The sequence below is a fragment of the Girardinichthys multiradiatus genome, chromosome 11 (genome assembly GCF_021462225.1).
Source record: "Girardinichthys multiradiatus isolate DD_20200921_A chromosome 11, DD_fGirMul_XY1, whole genome shotgun sequence".
Lineage (NCBI taxonomy): Eukaryota > Metazoa > Chordata > Actinopteri > Cyprinodontiformes > Goodeidae > Girardinichthys > Girardinichthys multiradiatus.
Window position 1 is genome coordinate 22,424,696 of NC_061804.1, and position 21,217 is coordinate 22,445,912.

Consider the following 21,217-nt stretch of genomic DNA (forward strand, 5'->3'; position numbering starts at 1 on the left):
GGAAAAAGGGATCACATTTTGTTAATATTCCTTCATGGTAGTCAAGCAGGCCAGGAGATCTACAGTAAACTGATATAGAAAAGTCCTCACCTTTTACGTAAACCCTTGACTCTTTTTCCATCATTCTCCCTAAGAGTGCCATTTGACAAGTAAACTAAAACTGTTAAATTTTGCTTCTGCCAGCTTTATGTAACAAATTACAGGGGTTGGACAATGAAACTGAAACACCTGGTTTTAGACAACAATTTATTAGTATGATGTAGGGCGTCCTTTTGAGGCCAATACAGCATCAATTCATCTTGGGAATGACATATACAAGTCCTGCACAGTAGTCAGAGGGATTTTAAGCCATTCGTCTTGCAGGATAGTGGTCAGGTCACTACGTGATACTGGTGGAGGAAAACGTTTCCTGACTCGCTTCTCCAAAACACCCCAAAGTGACTCAATAATATTTAGATCTGGTGACTGTGCAGGCCATGGGAGATGTTCATCTTCACTTTCATGTTCATCAAACCAATCTTTCACCAGTCTTGCTGTGTATATTGGTGCATTGTCATTCTGATACACGGCACCGCCTTCAGGATACAATGTTTGAACCATTGGATGCACATGGTCCTCAAGAATGGTTCGGTAGTCCTTGGCAGTGTTGGGCCCATCTAGCACAAGTATTGGGCCAAGGGAATGCCATGATATGGATACCGTGGCTCTTGATACATCACAAAGACTTGCTGTCTTGGTCACAGATGCTCCAGCAAGACGTCCACCAACAATTTGTCCTCTTTTGAACTCTGGTATGTCCCCCATAATGTTGTGTGCATTTCAATATTTTGAGCAAAACTGTGCTCTTACCCTGCTAATTGAATCTTCACACTCTGCTCTTACTGGTGCAATGTGCAATCAATGAAGACTGGCTACCAGACTGGTCCAATTTAGCCATGAAACCTCCCACACTAAAATGACAGGTGTTTCAGTTTCATTGTCCAACCCCTGTACGTCATGCCAGTCCATGCTAGATGACAAACATGGCAGATGAGCGCTGCCCATCAGTAAAAGCACTTATTTACACCTCTGGATTCCCACCTGCCATGGAAATATAGAACAAGCAACTGGAGGAGTGACCCATTTACTGATGGAAATTATAAAAAGAGGCCCTCATGAACACAGAAGCAGTATTGTAGCCTTTATCACTTTTGACTTAGCTTTTGGAGTGGTTCAGTCATAGATATGGTCATTTCATCATAGTGTATTGCCATCTTAAATGTCATATGCACAAACTGAATAGTGTTTAGAACAAAGTGCTGACTTCAACAGATGAATAATAAATACAGTGATATGTAAAAACTTGACATTACATAACATTGGAATATCAATGGCAATCTTCAAGGATGCTAATTGTAGATCAACGTTCTCCTTTAGCAGAACCAGAAGGTGCAACTGTTGATGTCAAAAGACACACAGTTGTTAGCTTTATGCAAATGTAAGCCAGACATTTATCAGACAAAGTATCAAGATATTTAAAACAAAACCTAAATGTAATAGTTTCCTATATGATACTATTCAGTAAGAGTTAACTAGTGAAATGACTCCAGTTCATTTTCTTGACTCAAACTAATTGTAAAAAGATATGGGCAAATTCCACTATGAAAACCAATCAGTAGAAAGAAAAACAAAAATAAAGGCCCATGTAAACAAGGCAAACAAGGTCTGCATCCAATTAACATCTCGGTCTGTTCTTTCTTTCTTTCTAAAACACGTTTAGTCAAAAAAAAAAAAAAGAAAAATCAAAGAAAGTACTCTGTGAAACTGTGGCAGTGCTCCGTAAACGATTGTTGCATATCGGAATCAAAGTATTTCCTGTTGAAGAGTGAAGTGTTTGATGGAGAATACAGACATATGTTAATTTACTTTAATAAATCTACAAACAATCAAGTGTTTTTGAAAAGTAAAGTAACCCTTAATTTAAGATTTACATTGATTTGGAATCTCTGTTTTTAGTTTACTACAAATAGACGTGTTAAGAAAGAATTTTATGAACGTTTCTCCTGGACATATTTTATTAACCACATTACAGGTGCATCTTAATAAATTCAAACGTGATTGAAATTTTATTTCAACAATTTAATTCAAAATGTCTGACTTATGTTATATAGATTCATAACATGCAGAATATATTTCAAGTGTTTATTTGTGTTATTTTGCTGATTATGCACAAAAATCCATGAAGACCAACTAATAAAAGCATTTTTAATACAGAAATGTGAGCCTTCTGAAACGTCATCCTCCTCATGGCAATACAGATTCTCTAAAGGCTTTAGGTCAGGCCAGTTTGCTGGATAATAAAACCCAGTGATACTGTGGTGATTAAAACTTTTGAAAGTGTGGGCAGATAGCCAATGGTGGTGGAAAATGAAATCAGCATCTCCATCAGGGTTGAAATTGCTTTTTTTTCAATCTCACTTTTTCCTTCCACTCAACTTGTCATCAACATATTTCAATATGGCACTCCGAACAGCCAACTTCTTTAGCAATGACCTTTTTTTTTTATACCTCAACCTCCTTGTGGAGATGTATTTGACCGCCTGCTGGACAACTCTCAAGTAAGCAGTCTTCCTCCTAACTGTGTAGTAATATATTTCTGTCCTTTTAATTGGTCTTTTGTAATATTTTTTTTCTTTCATAAACTGAATTATGGGTTTTGATTAGCTCAAAGACATATCATAAAAATAAACACTCTTGAAATGTATCACTGTGTGTAATTCATCTATATCTGAGTTTCGGATATTTTGAATTAAAATTCTCAAGTAAACTGTTGGGTGAATTTCTAATCAAATAAAGTTTACCTGTTGCTCATATATAAGGAGGCACAGTGGGAGAGTGATGAAGGTTAAAAGTAGTGTTAAATTACAACTGTGTTTTATAACTTTTGCCACAATTTTTACTGAAGTAACAGAGGCTGCTAGAAGTAAGGCTGAAGTTTTATGATCAACTCCAAGCACTGGGAGCACTTAGGAGTACAATAATGGCCGTTAACAAGACGAACACAAGCACACTCTGCAAAATAGGTGCCCAGTTAGGGAAGGTGGTTACATTGAGTGGATCAGACGAGCAGAGAAGCTGAACACTTTCTCAAGGAACCGAGCACAAGGAGAAGTTAGAATGGATAAAGGAAGTTGAGAAGAGGCACAGAAAAAAAAAAAAAATAGTTTTTGTGAAACTGGCCACTTAGTTTCCTGCTGCATTAAGTTCATGAAAAAACCATCCATCCAAAATATGCTCAGTATCTTCATCCACCAATTTATCTCAGTGTGTTTCCTTCTGTAGTGGTCCTCTTGGGGTTTTTAAAAGGTAACAGGTGGAGGTGGTTGAGACAGAGGCTGCTGGGCCTCTCACTGCTCTTCTAACCAAGAAGGCTTGTCAGCCCCTGGGGGCCTCAATTTTATGTTAAACTGCTTCAGCGTTTGCTCCAACTGTTGTTGATTGCCAGCAAAGTACGCTGAGATGGCATTATGGAAGAGAAGGAGCTGCTTATGCATTACCTTTACCTGACAGAGGGAGAAAAACACATTCAGATTTAAATTTGGTTTACACACATCACAAAAACAAAGAGCCAAACAATGTGCAGACCTTTCTTGCATTTAGGAGAACAACAACGATTTAGACCTGCAACACTAACCTTATTTTCCTCCAGAAAGTTTAGCTTTATGATAACATCTGAACGAAGGCGTTCATACTTTTCCTTATGAACCTGGTACTGCTCCTGTGCACCCTCTATACGTGCCATGGTCACTGCATCCCTCGGACCCATACTCAGCTCCTCAAGGTCTGACCGGTAGGCATCAAACTCCAGTCTGTACACAAACAACACGAAACAGAGAAAATACTGAAATATTAAGGAGGATATTATAATACTTAGAAAATATTAAGGTAAAGGAAACTTCAGTTTGAGTATCACTAAACCACAATTTTTAATATGCAAAGTGTTTATTACTTAGAAAGTAGTGTATTCAATCTTTCTTTATTTAAAAGTGTCCAGTGTTTTACAGATTGCTGCCAGAGGCAGCGAGTGTTTAGAAGATTCCCAAATTAGTGTCTTTGTTTTAAAATTCAACCCTTAGCCAAAAGCTGTGAAAAAATATTGTTCAGGTTTATCAAACTGAAGCAAATTGCAAATGATAATTTGAATGACAGAGAAGTCCAGTTGAAATCTGCTTGTAATTGTAACATTCTTCTAGAGATGTACTGACTAAAAAACATTTAAAAAACCTCCAGTTACACCTTGGATCATATTTTTTAGAAAAATCAGTGTTTCAAGCCTAGTCATGTCTTTACCTGGCATTTTCATACATCCTGATTGTCATCAGAGTGTCCTCCATAGTCTTGTTGACTAATGTGTTGATACTGGACACAAAGAAGTTAATGGCACCAAGTAAAGTCTCCCCATTCTTGCACAGCAGTTTCTGAGTCTCTGCATTGAAGCCAAACTCATCCTGCAAAAAAAAAGGGAAGTTTCTCATTGTTATCTAAATTTTACTGAAAAACATTCACTGACAGTTCAACATGTGGAATGTTAATTTCTGAGGTCTCACACGTAGCTCTGGAGATTTCTGACTGAGGTCAGCAAATGTGTCACCCAACGCGTGCTGTGTCTGCACCATGTTGTAAAAATGATTGGTCAGCGCTTTGGCCAATCGCAGCACACTTTCATATTTCCTTTTCGTGTCCCTCAGCACCTCTATCTGAGCCTCTAGCTCGAGATCCACTGTTCGAGATCCCCGACCAAAACGCTCAGAGATAATTTGCTTTGTACACTAAAACCAGAGAAGGCACAGAGAGAACTTAATAACAATTTATTTATTGTAGTGAAAAACTGCCTCCCACAGGCCTTTGTAAAGATTTAAAAAGATAATTAAAAAACACATCGCGGATACCTTGTAAGTGTTCAAACCCCATTTCTTCATTGCTTCATATTTTTCCACAGCCACGCCACGTGTCGCCTCTTCTGCGGTCATTGACGAGCTGCTAGTGCTGTGGTGCATGTTGGGGCCTGAAACATACAAGTAGACGTGGATAGTCAACAACAAACACAAGCTGAACTTTCAAGAAGACAAGATCAGCCCCAGCAAAGATAAGCCAGACATCACGGACTCCTCAAAGATTCTAGCATTGGAGCAAGATTATAGATACCCACAACCAACCCCTAACTTACTATCAAATCATGAATTAGTAGCAAAGGAAACAGATATGACATTGATATTCAAACAGATGCAAAGATAACTTTTAAAAGATCTTCATAGCTTCAACCATCTAAATCGAAAAAACCATGAACACGTATGATTTTCCCCTCTACAATAACCTAATGGTAATATGATTTGCCTGCCATGTGGCAGATGGCAGAACTGCTTGTGGTAATGTTACTCTGCCTGGCCTGCACATGCAGGTCTGTCCCAGTTAAAAGGGCAGGTTGGAATACGGTAAACATTTTGTGTCAAAGATGTGTGAAATACAAAAAAAAAAAAAAAAGTGATTAGGACTGGAAATAAATTGAATTTTGAAGTTAACAGTTTATGGTTTAAACTGAATCAGCCTACAAGCAACAAGCCATGCAAAAGTATTAACATATCAAGTTTACATGGTGGACGATGGTACTCTGGTCAAATGTGACAGATATGAAAAGTGCTGACGTACATTTAAAACGCTGTTTGTGCCTCAAAATAAAACTGCACATCTCCCTGAACACACAATCCCCATGGTGGTGCATGGTGGTGGCAGAATCATCCTGTGTAGCTTTTCTTCATTAGGCAGAGAGAAGCTGGTCAGAGCTGATGTGAAGTAATGCTGATATAGAGATATTCCAAAAGTGGTTCTACAAAGTATGAACTGGGGTGGAAAAGTAGGAAGTTGTTAGTGGCTTCTGAATACAGATGCAAGCCACACTATTCAGATTTCTTTTTCTCTTAAACCCCACAATTATGCAGCACTTTGTCTTGGACTATTACATAAAAAAAACAACCAATAAAATATGTTCAAATTTTCAATTCTTATGTGACAGAATGTAAAAAGAGGTATGAACACTTTTGAAAGGCACTTAAAGAAAGCGATATAAGGAAATCCAGAAAGGAAAAAAAATATGGCACCACATGAAGAAAACAAATGCACATGTAGGAGGCAAATTTGAAACGAAAATGAAGGACAAGCAGAAGCAAGAAGAACAAAGATGAAAAGACATTGATTGCATAACATTGAACAATGCAGATATGACCAAATATGATGATGAAGTCAGAAATACAGCTATAAAAAACAGGATAAAGCCTTGATTAATTACCAATAAGTGAAAATGACTAAGAAAAGATAAAATATTTAGTTTTGTCAACATTTTTACATTGCGTACAATAGATGGGGGGTCAAAGCTGAACAAAACCTTCCTGGAGGTCACCTTCAGTGCACCAGTTAAGAACAGAATAAAGTTTAAAAGCTACATGACATGAACATCTGAACTTGTTCGTTAGTTGATTTTTGTTTTTCAAATGATTCTGTGGAATTTACCTTTAGAAACTCAGCAAGTGTGATTGAAAAAAAGAAAGCAGGTAGGCATGCCTTTATTAACGCCCCTCTCGAGTGAGACAGAAGTGATGAAAACTCCCAAGCATCTAAAGCGAATCACCCCACTCAGTAAAGAGAGCATGTTTCCAAAATGAGTCATTTTTATGAAATAATGATTGGAAATATTCACCTAATATTAAATACGTCTTACATTTTATCTGTTTAAAAAAAAATAAATTGGACATTTGCTCATAACCACTACAAACTCTCAAATGTCAAATTTGTTGGTTCACACTTTGGAAAAAAGCTCGATTATAATTAATAATTAAGTCAAGCCACCAAATCCTGTAACAGGGATCCGTTTGTTAAACTCGGGATTGAAGCACACAGCAGGGCCTGAGAAAGAGAGGTGAACAGAAATGATATTACACCAGAGGGGACTTTAATTTCCCTCAGAAACTATATAAAGTATTTATGCTACATATGAAAAGATTCCCAGATATAAATGTGGTTCATTTTTCAATTGCCAAGAGCAAAATATTAAAGCACATCCAATATAATTGAAAACTCCCAAAAATACCAGGCTGTCTAAAACAAGTGGTTTGCAATTCCTGGGATCATAAATCAGATCACCATCTATAATTAACTTATTAGATGGACACACTGACTGACCCCAACATTCAGAACACCTATTAGAACACAGATTTAAATCAGAATAACATTTTTCCTGTAGTATCTGGTGTAAAAGTCCTATTCTGGCGATCATGTCAACCCTTTAAAGCTCTTTTTCTGAGGGTGCAACTGCCTTTCTGGTGAAGAAAGCAGTGAAAATAGTGGCATCTCTTTAAAAATCGTTAGTTTTTCTGCCAGCTAAGGTAGATTCTGAGTTTATTGCTCGGCAAAGACGACGGATACACACATTTAAGGATATGTAAATAAATGGTGTCTTTCAAAACTTTGACAACTTATCGCTAAGATTCAGCCTTCCTTGGATTATTAGCCTATTCTGCTATTTTCAAGTTCGTCATTTTCTTAGGAGTCAAGAACCAGATCAGTCTCCCCTTTGGATGCCCTGTTAGAAATCCCTTTAGATTAAAATAAACTCATTTCAAGAATAAAAGACTGTATTACTCCTATTAAAAATATATCCCTTGTTAAAATAAAAGCTGAATGGGAGAATGAATTGGGAGAAAAATGGGGCCAGTGCTCTTCAGAGAGTAAACAGCAGCACATTCTGTGCAAAACTCAGTATAATACATTATGCAAGGTTTTACATTGCAGTCATTTCACTAAGGCAAGGCTTGCTAAGATTTACTCTAATGCCAATGTATGTTGTGATAGGTGCCACAACACACCTGCCAACTTAACCCATATGTTTTGGGCATGCCTTGACAACATATTGGTCGGTGATCTTCCAAACACTGTCGGAGTGTCTACAGGCCAATTTACAACCCAGAGCTGCTATGGCTTTATTTGGTGTTACAGATGGAGACCGCCTTACAACTTTGAACACACATTAACACATTATTGCTTTTTGTACCTTGCTTGCACGCAGAAGAATATTATTACAGTGGATATCCAAGTATCCATCTAAAGCTTGTTTATGACTAAGGGATCTAATGCAGTTTATTCAACTAGAAAAGAATAAATATACACTCAAATGGTCTAGGGATAAAGTCTTTTCTACTTGGAACCCAGTGTTGACATATCTAGGCACACTTATAACTATGCCTGCTTAATCTTAAAGGGCAGTCTTCCACCCTTTATTTTTATTTAGTGTTTATTTATTTTCTCTTTCCTTTGTTATATCTGTCCACGCAGTGTATTGTAAATGTTTTAAGACTTCATTGACAATAGTACCAGGTTTTATGCATGTATAATATATTTGAAAAGAGTGGAAGCAGTATTTTAAGCATGTTCTCTTTTGCTTTGTGACTGACTGTGCTCAATAAAGAGATTTAAACAAAAATAGTTTCATGGCAAATGCCTGATTGGTGAACACCAGGATGGTGACTGTGCAGGTGGTGACTGTGTTCAAGCATATTTTTAACAACTGTATAGGGGTAGAATTACTAAAATGGAGCCTCTTAGAGGTTTGCTAATATATATTTTAAGTCTCATTACTCCAGTTTGATCTTATATCTGAATTTAGAACATAAAATGTGAGAAAACACAGAAACAACAACGCACAAGGAATACTAACTCAGACAGAGCCCAACTCATAGACAGGAGTGAAGCAGGGCCGTACCTTTGATGGAGCCGGTGGGAATGATCCCTTCTGCTGTTCCTCCATACCCTCCAGAAACAATGCTGGTCTCGTTGAGATTGGGACCTGATACCATCACCTGCTGTAGATCCTGCACGGGTGAAAACCATAAATAGGAACAGAATAAAAACGACACAAAAAAAAGACATTTGAGGTGGAGTATGGACATGTAGACATAATATTACAACTTTAGTGTTGACATGACATAGCTGGACATTTAAAATTTAAAGCCTGTGCTGGAGTGGGACAAATAATACTAGGGTAAGAAGCCAAAAGGTTAGATTAAAGCATGACAAAGACTGAAAACACAATAGTGCCAGTCAATAATTAGCCTATGTTAATTTTAAACTAGGATTATATTGGAAACACAAAGACAAACTTTTGGAACCAAGCAACTGAGACTGGATAGGTAGGATTTAAACTTAAAATGTTATTCTGATCATACTACATATGCTTGAAGAAAGAAAATTATAATACAATCTGTGATGATCAGCAGCTGTTTCTCATTTCAGAGCAGAATTAGTTTGTCATTTGGGCCTTTGGACAATTAGATTTATTATTATTACATTTATGCTCTTAACTTGTATAACAATTATTGTGTTATTCATAGATGCTTAATTTCATAAATGCTTTTTAAGACGTAGATATAAAATAAAAATAATTCTCCTTGTCTAGCCTAAATAAAACTCAGTCTTTAATAGTTAATGTTTTATTTGTTTAATGCTGTAAAACAGTAATAAACCCTCCTGTTTGTTTTGCTAACTCTAGCTCACTATTTTCTTATGTTTGCAGTCCTTCTCAAGAGGCAGACTAAAAAGAAAAGAAACAAAAAGTATAACAGGAAAGGAAAACGTGTTATGGATGGATTCCCTTACAGGCAAAACACCAGATTGACATAAATTCATTAAATAAATCCTTTTATTTTCACTTCAACACACACCGATTACCCCAACTTTAAGGATAGTTTTTCAGTAAATGTGGGATTTTTGCAAAACATATGGAAGACTATTTGAGCCCTTTATGATTTCCTTTTAAAGACCAACATAGTTTATGAAAATTAACTATGTTGGTCTTTAAGATGAAGATCAACATAATTTCAAAAAACAGCTAAATGTGATGCAAGACCTACTAATTTAAGGCTTACAGTTTAGATGACGCATTCTAAGACTGTTTAAGACCCTACAGAAACGCTGAAAAGATAACATACAAAGTAAAGCCTCTTCCCACAGTGCGTTTGCATAAGGAAACTACAGAAAACAGCTCCGGAAGGCGGCACCCATTTCCTTTCTGTAAACAAATGCAAAAAGTATGACTAATAGTAACAGAGGGTAAAAATAAAAGAGAGTGGGGGGTTTTGTGTGCTGTTTAAGGTGTGACATACAGTATCAAGAACATTAATTTGTAAAAATGGAGCTCTAGCCATATGAAGCTCCTCCTTTTTCTTTTTAAATAAGAAAAGGTTAAGACATCAGAACAGAAGTGAAGCAGAACAACATAAAAACACAGATTTAGTATAACATGATGGTTAGTATAATTATACTGCGTTTTGTTTGTCAATGCTAACCTGCAAGAGATTAATAGATCACACACAGGCATCGCCAAAGTGCACACGCAGAATCTGGGTCAAATGAGCCTATTCTGAACAACAAACAATAAATGACTTTGAATCTAATAATTAAAAGGGACTTGAGATCTGAGTGTTAACTAGAAGCTGTTTGTTAATACGAGTCAGATGGAAGGACATCCCAAGACGTTTAACTGCCTCCTAGCAACTGTTCGTTTGAGCGAGGATGACACACAGCGCAGGAGTTTCCTATTAAAACCTGACATGTTAAAATAAAACAACTAACCCATTGAAACCACTTAACAGGACAGCACTGACAACACAAACGCAAATGCACAAATGGCCTGCTCACCCTGGTGCCTCTGGAGCTCCCTACCTTCTCATCTAAGCTCCACTGCAGCTTTGCAGCCTGCACAGAGATGGAAGGGTGGGGGGGTGGGGTCGACAAACACAATAACAATTAAAATAAAAATAACAGACGGAGAGATAAAAAACTAAAACTCATAACTCAAATGACGGAACAAGATTCGACAGAAGGTTACTGTGAAGTCTACAGACAGGAGTGATGCAAGATGAAGACTAGTGATGAACTGTCATCGTTTATTGTTTGGCTGGTTGATTTTAAAACATGTTTTGCTTTCCTTGGCTGATTTGCAACAACACGTTTTATTGGACTATTTACTATTTCATTACAGTCAAATGAAAACAAATATAAATGTAGGAATACAACAAAATGTACAAATGTAAAACATTGAAAACAAAACAAAAGCGGCTGCAACTGAAGTGATTTTCTCCTCACATCCTCCTGAGACACAGGCTTCATCCGCAGCACAACATGGTCACTGTGTCACAATACGTTGTATAGTGTAAAAATGTTGGCGACACATTCTCTGAAGTGAAAAAGATTTTTACATCGACACCATGTGTATTTTATTCATCATTTAAGCTGTTGGTCAGTTTGAAAAAAAATAAAAATGTCTTGCTAGGACAGATCCAACAAGAAATAGCATGGTGACCAGAATTAGACAACTTTAAAGTTCAACTGACTGAGGACTGGCTGGACGGACTTTAAAAATCCAATCTTTGTATAATCAGGGAACGCATCACTTTAGGCCGGCCAGAGCTTATGTCTCTCTTTCTAATCTGTCATAATGTATCCAGAACTATCATCTGTCAAAGGCGTTAGCATCGGTGAGCCTCCATCCAATATACTGCATTATTAGCAAGCAAACCTTCATAACATCTGAAATAAAATGGCCAACAATTATTGCACTGCATACATTTCTTTGCTATATTAATGTTACTGTGATGACAATACATTGTGCAGCTCTAGTCCTAACCACATTAATCATGCTGATCACTGTGAACTCTGTCATAAAAATGTCTTTATTTTAAAATATGAGTGAAATAGTGTAACTGAAGAGCTGTGTAACGCTGAGTGCTCTTGCTAACACAGTGTGACGTTGCCTCTGGTCCTGATATTAAGAACTAATGATCAATCATAAAAGACAGGCTTCGTATTGTTACAGTAAAGTAAAGCAAGATTGAACAATCTAACACAAAACTCAAACATTTCGTTGGACAAATTTCTTTAATTTGTTTTAAACTTTTATTACTTATGTGGTGGATGCAAAACATTAAAATGTGTGTTTTTTTTGTTGAACAACAAATTTTTCCAGAGACTCTTCCCTGACTAGGAATAATATCAGAACATCCTAAATTACCGCTTAATTTAGAGGAACACAGAGTACCAGCCTGGAAAGAGAAACAGTGTAAAGAAAAAAGACTTAAAGGGTGAATTATGCCAACATGGGATTAAGAGCCTCCTACAAATAAGATCTTTTTGAAATAATCTTGATATAGAATATCTGGGGATATTTTGCACTTTGGTTATTTTCAGGAGTGCAGAATAAAGTAAAAAAAAAAAAAAAGAGTAAAAGATAGTAAGCTATAATCTGTCTTTTAAAGGAGTAAATGAGGTGTGCTGTGATTATTTTTAGGGTTTTATTTATAGGTACCTCTGTCATAAAATTGAGGATTTTGCTGCATTTAGGGATTTTCAGTGATGCAGAGAGGGAGAATAATTTCAAGCAGTTTCAGAGACTGTTTTATTATACTATAAATGTTTCAGGAAGATGGTTCAAATTCTCAATTTTCCAAAAAAACAATAAAATATATATATGTTGTTGTTATCATTGGCTCTTAAAGAGGTCAGTGCTTTACAAAATTGGCCACAAGATGTTAGATCAGTGGATATCTACTTTTTAAAGCTGGAAGCAGTTTCTGGACTTAGATCTGTTAACCATTTTGCACAATTAGCCATAAGTTGTTTCATTTACTTTGATGTTGACAGTGAACTCAATTTTTGAAATCTTTACATTTGGTAATCTCTCATTTACTTTGCTTCAATTAAACTTTAATTTAAACAAAACAGATAATAACATTAACATCGATACAGTATATGACGTATACTTCAAAAACTGCCATCAGGAGCAGAATCTGAACATTTTAAGAAACAAAACAAAAAACAACAACTTTGTACTCATGTCGTTGCATCTGCTCAACGTGGGTGAAGGCTGACACAGACATGGATTCCTCCCTGCACATTTTGTACAGTGTTAGCTCAAAATAAAAATTATAGAGCATGGAGAGGAGAAACTCTTCCATGACTCATTAGCACAAGTAATTTTCCTCACTGTACAGGCAGCAGGGTTAAGCAATAAAATGCTGCTCTGTGTAGACCCAAGTTACTCCATCTGACTGCTTTGCCAGGGAGTTTTTGGCAGTCATACCCTTCTCCATCAAGCTGACAGTCACCATCCCTGTTCTGACACGAGCACCATCTACACCATCTGAAACCAATTGCTCCTCTCCATTCTGCCATTCTTCATCTTTCTGAGCATGACCGACACAGGCTGCTTCAGCATCACACTAAGTGTTGCACGACAGTTACCAATCTGACTTTAGAGAGCTGTCACCCAAGGACAAAGCTCTGCTAGTTTCAAATTGCACGGTTGCTATGACAGCTGTTCTACAGACAGACCAATTGAACACCTCTCTTAAATAAACACATGAGAATGAGTTAGCTACACAAACCTGTTGAATATTTGACTTACTATTACATATTGCTGGGGAGGAGGAACATTTTTATGGCTTGAGCACAAGCATACAGATTCGTGAGCAAATAATAAATAACTGCAAAAGCTTGCTCCAGGATCTTCGGTCTGTTTGCCCAACAAGGTGTGCCTTGAGATGCCGGGAAATCAAAAACCTTTGTCCAGCTTAAGCTAAGACGTCAAAAATGAAGGGGATCCAGTTTGTCCCTACGAACGGTGTCCTTTTCGTTCAGCAGCATTCACAAGATAGGCTGCCCGTCAGTAAAAGGAGGGCCAGGTGGTTTGTCCAGTTTGAAGTGAAACATATAAGGTGCATTTGTAGAAAGAGATGTCAAACTTTCATCTGAGTTCATGAAAATATATTTTAAAATAAGATAAAAGTCTGATATCAGAACCAAAAAGAAACCTTTTATAATAGAAACAGCTTCCTAAACACACCAGAGACAAAAGCATAATCCTATACACAGGTTTACAAAACCTAATCTCCCTGCCGTGGATTAGCAAGTTACCCAGTGCAACACAATGCTAGCTGGATGGGGGAAAAAAAGTTACAAATACAGTTTGACTGAATAACCATTCTGAAATGAGTAAACAAATAAGGAAAGGTGGAAAAAGCATAACTGCCTGACTGTAAAGTAACTGGCATCTTCTAAGAGGAGACTTATTGCTGCATATTTCCACAGAGAAGTTTAGTGTGGGGTAAATGGTGTGAACAGAACAAGCACACACAGCTAATCATGCGACAGCTGGGAACGCCACCCAAAACCATAATCCCAAACCACTGACAGGAATAATTATTCATTACACACTAAAACTAAATGTAACAAAATGGCAAATAAACAATAATAGCACCTAGTAAGAGCCAACCTTAGTGTAAGGTCAGTTCATATGGGTATTCAAAGGTAATACAGGATGCTTAGAACAATAGTGGAAGATATATATTTTTTTTTTACACCCTTATTTTTTGTTGAATTCCTCCGTTGCACACAGAGCACCATGGTTTTGCTCTATGGGAGCTCCCACTCTTGCCTAAGAATGCATCTCCAGTGGCAAATCTTTTTTTCGTGGAACTGCATGCCTGAAAAAACAACTGCACAGTAAGTCCTGCTCCTTTAAACGTTCTTCTAAAGTCCTGCTGTGTTCTAAAACGGCAACAAGGAATCTGTGTCGTAGCTTAACGTTTTGGTAGTCGTCCAACAAATTTAAAGGTGGCATCACAAAATCATGCTGCGGTGATATTATTTTCTAAGAAGTGCAACCATGATATCAGTTGTGATACTTGCAACTCTTTCTGTGACTTTCAACAACTTAGGATCTGTAATGTGTGTAAAGTGTGGGCATCTACTGCAGTGAGAGTCCATCCAACTTAATGAAGATCTTATTGGCATGCAAAGTGTGAATTCATACTACAGGGAACATCTTGGCGAACACCAAACAGGCCTTTGCAATATTAATACTGAGTACACGGCTATAGAAACAACAACAGATGTGCATCATTTTCTGCAGCACTAATTAGGGGATATTTTACATTATAGGCTGTATCCAGACCTTTGACTTTTTACCAACCCCGACTGCATAATTGTGAGATTGTAACACAAACAACATATGTACGTACATATCAACACTTCATAAAAACACGCAACAGCCAATCTCAAAATAATGGCATATCATTGCATCAGAATATTTCATGAGAGCTATTTATTTTACCATATAAATTACAACAAATTACCAAGCAATATATAAAATAGTACATAAATCGTGTACAAACCTACATACTTTATTCTGTTTGCTGTTTTTAGATTAAGAGGATACAAACTGTTTTCAACCTGCTACATGAACATTATCAGCTAACTGTGACCCACCTGTTCAAGGCTGTCATCTTCTGCTAATGCCCGTGTGCCACCATTACTGTTAATAGGAATCTCCATTGTGGCTGCTTTACTCATACTGCACTCTGTCTGTAAGACAAAAAAAAGAAAGGAAAAGTGAACAACGCAAAGGTATAACCACAGCCTGAAAGAGGATAGACCACAGAGCTTAGGTAAAAAAAAAAATCCAACTCAATGAAGACGATGAGAATGTAATGACTACCAACAACAGCAGAGCTGGATTTCAAAGATCAAGGCTGCTGCTAGGGATAAAAACACACCTATTAAAGCCCCCACTCCCTTTATACGCACACAGACAAAGAGGCGATGAGCTGCTGAGGTGAAGTGGCCACTCTACTCTACAGCGCAATTACACTCTTGTTGCCAGCACCATTCCCCCAAAATAACCTAGACAAAAAATGAGAAAGGAAAATGTTTACATCAAACCACTGAACAATCAGCTGATTCTCTAAAACTTAGCGTGCTTCATAAGCCCTTCCCGGGTGAGAGGTCAATCTAATCTTTTGCTCGATGAAAGCACACTATAACCAGGTTGCACAGACAAAACACCTTTTAGTGTGGAAGCTTTTGCTGATTGAAGAAGACTCAAAGCTAACTCATTTCAGTAAGAGATGTGTTTCAAAATTAAATCAGAGGAAGCACATAGGTTATGAGAAACCCTGCAAAAAAAAAACTTTTTCTGGACATTTAGCGACATTGACATTTAAATGCCTAATAACTCTGGTATGTGCCTTATATATTTGTGCTGTGCATTTAACTCCCAATGAATTCCTGCAGCTTTAACAGGTTTCTAGAATTTTAAATCACTCACTGAAAACTGCTCTACAAAAGGATAGGTAAAATATTACTGAAAGCATACAACTGAAGGTGTGTAAGCTGCTTGTTTACACTGGCTCTGACTTCACTTAGCAGGCTTTTTTTTCCACTGCAAGGAATAAGCTGGACATGCCCAATGTTTACCGATTTTACATAACAGCTACAGAACAGCATCTGTTCAGACAATACACACACTAAGAACTTTGACACATACTTGCCTATTTAAATCTCCTGTCATTTGATTTGTATAAATGACGTGAGTTAAATGAAGGCCTAACTCAGTAATTAAGGCGAGTTGGGAATCAAGAAAATCCGATGTTAGGAAACAGAAGAATCAAAAACTGGGGTAAAAACTTATTTAGAGTATACTTGTTAAAGCCAGATAAGTACACTTTACAATTATAAAAGAAAAATCACCTTTACACGTGAGTTGAACTCTGACTAAATCCCTAAAACAAAAAGGCAGGGAGTGAGAACTAGGATGTGGCGCCTGATACGTGGCAAGGATTGCTGAGACCTTGCAGGTGCACATAAACAGGTGCAAAAGGTCTCACCACGGCAGGTAGATCCACCTGGACAGATACTGTTTATTCGCATAAAAAGATTCATTCAAATCTCAGAAATGCACATAACTTATTTATGGGAATCTGGCATGGGGTTGTATTTTGTTTAAAACGGAACGTTTCGAGTTACACATCACGCAATCAGCTTTTAATGTAAAGCTGGCAAAACTGGTTAGAGAACACAATCTAAGCCATAGGAAATATGAGTGTTCAACATGTAGGCGTATCTGAAAAACAAGTGCAAAGCTGTAAAACAACATTAAAAACAGCTAAAATACTAGCATGCCATTTTCAGACAGTTTAACTAACGATAATGTGCGTGTTCCCATCGTTTGATACAGCGCAAAGCTAACGCGAAAGCTAATAGCAAGCTAACTGCAATGCATACCTTTTCCTGCAAGATTCAGAGCGGATTGTCGTGCCTACTGACAGGAGGCTACTGTCAGTACCAAGTGGAAAAGACAGGGAGAAACTCCTTCTTAAGAATATCGGAATAACATCTCGAGGTAACGGGAAACTCTGAGCGGCGTTGGTATAGCAGGACTCTGCGTAAATAAACCTGTTCCATCCACTGTGAAGCCAAGGGAAACGCTTTACGGAAGTGACGACGCGCTCCAACACAAAGAGTGTGTAATGACGACAGGATGTACTACTCCACAAGCCACCGCTTTCACTCTTTCAACTATAGATAACTGGTAATATCTATCTAAAAATCTATCTAAAAATCTATCTATCTATCTATCTATCTATCTATCTATCTATCTATCTATCTATCTATCTATCTATCTATCTATCTATCTATCTATCTATCTATCTATCTATCTATCTATCTATCTATCTATCTATCTATCTATCTATCTATCTATCTATCTATCTATCTATCTATCTATCTATCTATCTATCTATCTATCTATCTATCTATCTATCTATCTCAGAGTTTTGTTTCGATATATATATCGCTTTTAAGATGGCACAATTCCTAGCAAATTATAGCCCTCGAAACAAATGTGGAATGTAAAATTTTAAACAGCGTGAGAGGTGTACATTTTCACACAAGCCTATCTTTGGCAGGAGGTTTTCACTGTTTTAATTGTTAGGTCTCTACAGCCTATATCATACATCCTTTCTGAAATATCCTAAGTCTGCAGCCACTTCCCTTTTAAATTCATAGTGAATTTATGTAGACAGCAGGTTAACTGGAGTGGTTCTCAACCCTTTTAGACCTGACTTACCAGACGTTTTTTGACCTGAAAAAAAATTATATTGTATTTATTTGAATTATCAAAATTTATTTTTCCATTTTCTTTTGTTGTGTCAAGAAGAAAATCAAAACATTTTAAAACATAAAACATATAAAAAATAGCAATAAAGTAGGAACTGTACATTTATGAGACAATAAAAATAGACAACTCCAGCAGGATTCATTAATTTAAAACAGAAAAGTGTTATTATGTTAAGTGTTTGACAACACTCTTATTTGACAACACGTATTTTGGTAGCAGAGATGAATTTTTGTTTCCACTGATGATTACTGACAATGTAACTTGTTAAAGCTGAGAGATGGCCATGTGTGGAGTTGGGGTTATGTTCATTAGTAAGAAGGCAACAACAACCTAAAAGAAGTCAGAGTGCAAGGCTCATTATCAACCCACACGAGGAGAGCTGTGCAACTCCAACCCACCCTTAACAGGTTATGAGCCCAGGTGAGAACCTCACAGCAAAGAACCTCATAATAGCTCTGAGAAGCATGTGGGTGATGGACTGATAGTGGCTATGGTATTAAATCGGCTTTCAGAATCCTTCAGGCTGCCTGTTGTCGATGTAACACAGGATGAAGGTGATGTTACATTTGCAGAGTTTAAGAGAAAATTAAGATTCTATGAAGAAATTGAAAGAATTAAGACAGCAGTCTATTCGCATTGTAATGAAAACATGTGCAAGGCACTAAGTCCCTTAATAGCCACAGGAGAAATTAAGATGCTAGCATGACACGTTACAAATGTGGAACAAACGGACACAAAGCAAGGAAATGTGTACAGAGGGTGTGGTGTAATTACTGCAAAAGTAACACACAAGGATTTGCTGCGCAAGAAAAAGGGGAATCAACATGGAGTTAGACAAGTTGCAGAAGAACAAGAAGGAGGCCAAGACCATTTCTTCAAAACTGAACACAGAATGAGAAACAACCAATGTTGAGAGGCATCAAGTTGGATGCAGGGGTAACTTTCCACATTGTGAATGGCATGAGAAAGTTTAAAAGACGCTGATGACACGTTCCTGCCCAAATAACACACTGTGGAATTAGCTGATGGAACAAAGTGTACGGGAATGGCACAGAAATGAGAGACAGCTACATTCAAAAAACACAGAACATTCGACAATGTTGTATGAATTATTATTATTTTGTTTTAAAAATGTTTTCAGCACTAGAGGCCTTTATTTTTGATAGTAGGCAGACAGGACGGAGGGGCAAAGAGAGGGGGAGACATTCGGCAAAGGTCGCTGGGTTCGGGACTCGAACCCAGGATGGCCACTTCGAGGACTACAGCCTCTATATGTGGTCGTGCACTAACCCCTACACCACCAGCACCACGCCCATGTGTGATTTGTGACACAGAGCGCAGCTGAGGTATGCACTCTACATGCCTTCATACCCACACAATAGGAGGAGCAATAATCACTTTCAAGAAAGGGGGCAGTCAAATGAGCACCAAAGATGGAAGCAGGTTTGACATTCATGAAAGTGGAAATCTTTACTATTGGCCGACTGTTGATGATTCATAATCATTGCAACGTGTTTCATGATATCCAAATCTGGCATTACAAATATGGGTCACAAATATGGGTCGCAGTGAAGATGTAGGAAAGCTTTACGATGTAGTAAAGGCATGGAGATAAAAGAAAGTGTCATAAAGAAACATTAGTGCTGCAAAAAACATAAAAAAGCAAAAGTGATCTGATGCAAGGTTCAGAGAGGTTCATAGCAGATAGAGCATCTTATGGTAAAATCAGATGCATTCGTTCAGGTAATGGCACTGAATTTACAAGCCAAGATTTTCAAACACTACTAAGTTAGTACCCTACTCACCTCACCAGAATGGCAAAGCAGAACGAGGGTGGAGCATTGTTTTTGACATGAGTATGCCTTCAGAAAGAAAGGAGCTTACCTGTTAAACTACGGAACTATGCAGTGCAGAATGCAGCTTATGAAAAACAGGTGCTACAGCAGAAGCACAAAGAAAACTCCATGCCAGTTATTCACAGGTATACAACCTCATGTATCAAAACTGCAAAACATTGGCTTAATGTGTTTTGCTTACAAGCAAGAAAAAGAAAAACTGGATTCCAGATGTGAATGGTGTTTTTGTTGGTTATGATAAAAAGCCCGGCTTGTTTGGTGTATTATTCAGACACAGAGAAGGTTAAAAACACAGACTGGTGAAGGTCTCAGTCAAAACAGGTCAAGAGAAACGACCTCAAATCTCCAGAGACTATGATGGAAATATTAACACCGGAGTTGATGATGGTGATGAAAATGTTGCTGATGTGGAGGTGCATGCTGAAGGTGGTGTTTCTGAATCTGTACCTAAACAGACTGAATCCACACAACCAGATGAGGACACCAAAACTGCAACCAGAAAAAATCCACAAAGGGGAAACCAGCATACCTACAGGGCCTCGAGACAGATGATGTGGAGGACAAACTGCAGACATGTAGATTTTTACTATAGAACAGTATGTGATATTCTTCTAACCTACCAGGAAGCCATAACATCAACCAAGATAAAACAGTGGAAGAGAGCCATGGATGAGGAGATGGAATCAGAGTAGAATGAGACCTTCAAATTCACCCAGCTGCCACCAGGCAAACAGTCAGTGGGGCGTACAGTGACGGATCAGACAAGTTCAAGGGAAGGTTTGAAGCCAAAGGTTACAGTGAAAACAAGGAATCGACTAGGAGTGTGACAGAGTACTTATACAATAGGCTGCAAAGGAGAAGCTCATCTTGCATCAAATGTATGCCTGCATGCATGCCCCAGTAGAATGTGAAATCTACGTGGAACAGCCAGAAGGCTATGACAAAAAGACAACAAGTGATTAAAAACAGATGGACATGCTACAGAAATCAGATGGACTCAATCAAGTCAGGCAGAAATTGGAATGCAATGCAGCAATAAATATATGATTGAAAATATTATTGTACAGAACCCTGCTGATCACTGTGTGCATTCAAAACAAAGACAACTGGAAAAGGTAATCGTAATCATTTGGTTTGATGACCCATAGCTACTGCGAAAAAGTGCAAAATATTATATTATAATATATTGGTTCTGGGACTGTAGAAGTGCTAGTGGCCTGTACCTGAGGGGTTGGTTTTTTTAAATTGACTTTGATTAGTACCTGGGGGTCAGTCCCTGTTACCTCTACCCCTGGAGTGAAATACATCACCTCATCCCACTTGT

At 37.6% G+C, this 21,217-nt stretch overlaps 1 protein-coding gene across 7 annotated transcripts; it reads right to left on the reverse strand.

Moving 5' to 3' along the window:
- Window positions 1–1,167: 1,167 nt before the first annotated feature.
- arfip2b (ADP-ribosylation factor interacting protein 2b) lies at window positions 1,168–17,343 on the reverse strand. Of its 7 annotated transcripts, none has more exons than XM_047379795.1 (10): window positions 17,143–17,343; window positions 15,349–15,444; window positions 10,747–10,779; window positions 8,789–8,897; window positions 6,880–6,936; window positions 4,929–5,044; window positions 4,587–4,808; window positions 4,330–4,487; window positions 3,674–3,848; window positions 1,168–3,542 (listed from the first exon to the last, which is right to left on the reverse strand). In XM_047379795.1, the coding sequence occupies exons 2-10, from the start codon at window positions 15,430–15,432 to the stop codon at window positions 3,387–3,389; spliced, it is 1,110 nt and encodes a 369-aa protein (XP_047235751.1). In that variant the 5' UTR covers window positions 15,433–15,444; window positions 17,143–17,343; the 3' UTR covers window positions 1,168–3,386. The 7 variants fall into 7 exon arrangements, with proteins under 7 accessions (XP_047235751.1, XP_047235745.1, XP_047235746.1 ...); XM_047379789.1 differs by lacking the exon at window positions 6,880–6,936 and adding an exon at window positions 15,667–15,762 and having other exon boundaries at window positions 10,723–10,779; XM_047379790.1 differs by lacking the exon at window positions 6,880–6,936.
- Between the last annotated feature and the right edge of the window lie 3,874 nt (window positions 17,344–21,217).

Excerpts from the sequence above, each read along its gene's own strand:
- arfip2b (XM_047379795.1), bottom strand. The coding sequence starts at position 15,432 with ATGAGTAAAGCAGCCACAATGGAGATTCCTATTAACAGTAATGGTGGC. Across the intron at positions 8,898-10,746 it reads AGTGGAGCTTAGATGAGAAG|GATCTACAGCAGGTGATGGT; the intron begins GTAGGGAGCTCC and ends TCACCCGTGCAG. Across the intron at positions 3,849-4,329 it reads AGGATGTATGAAAATGCCAG|ACTGGAGTTTGATGCCTACC; the intron begins GTAAAGACATGA and ends GTTTGTGTACAG.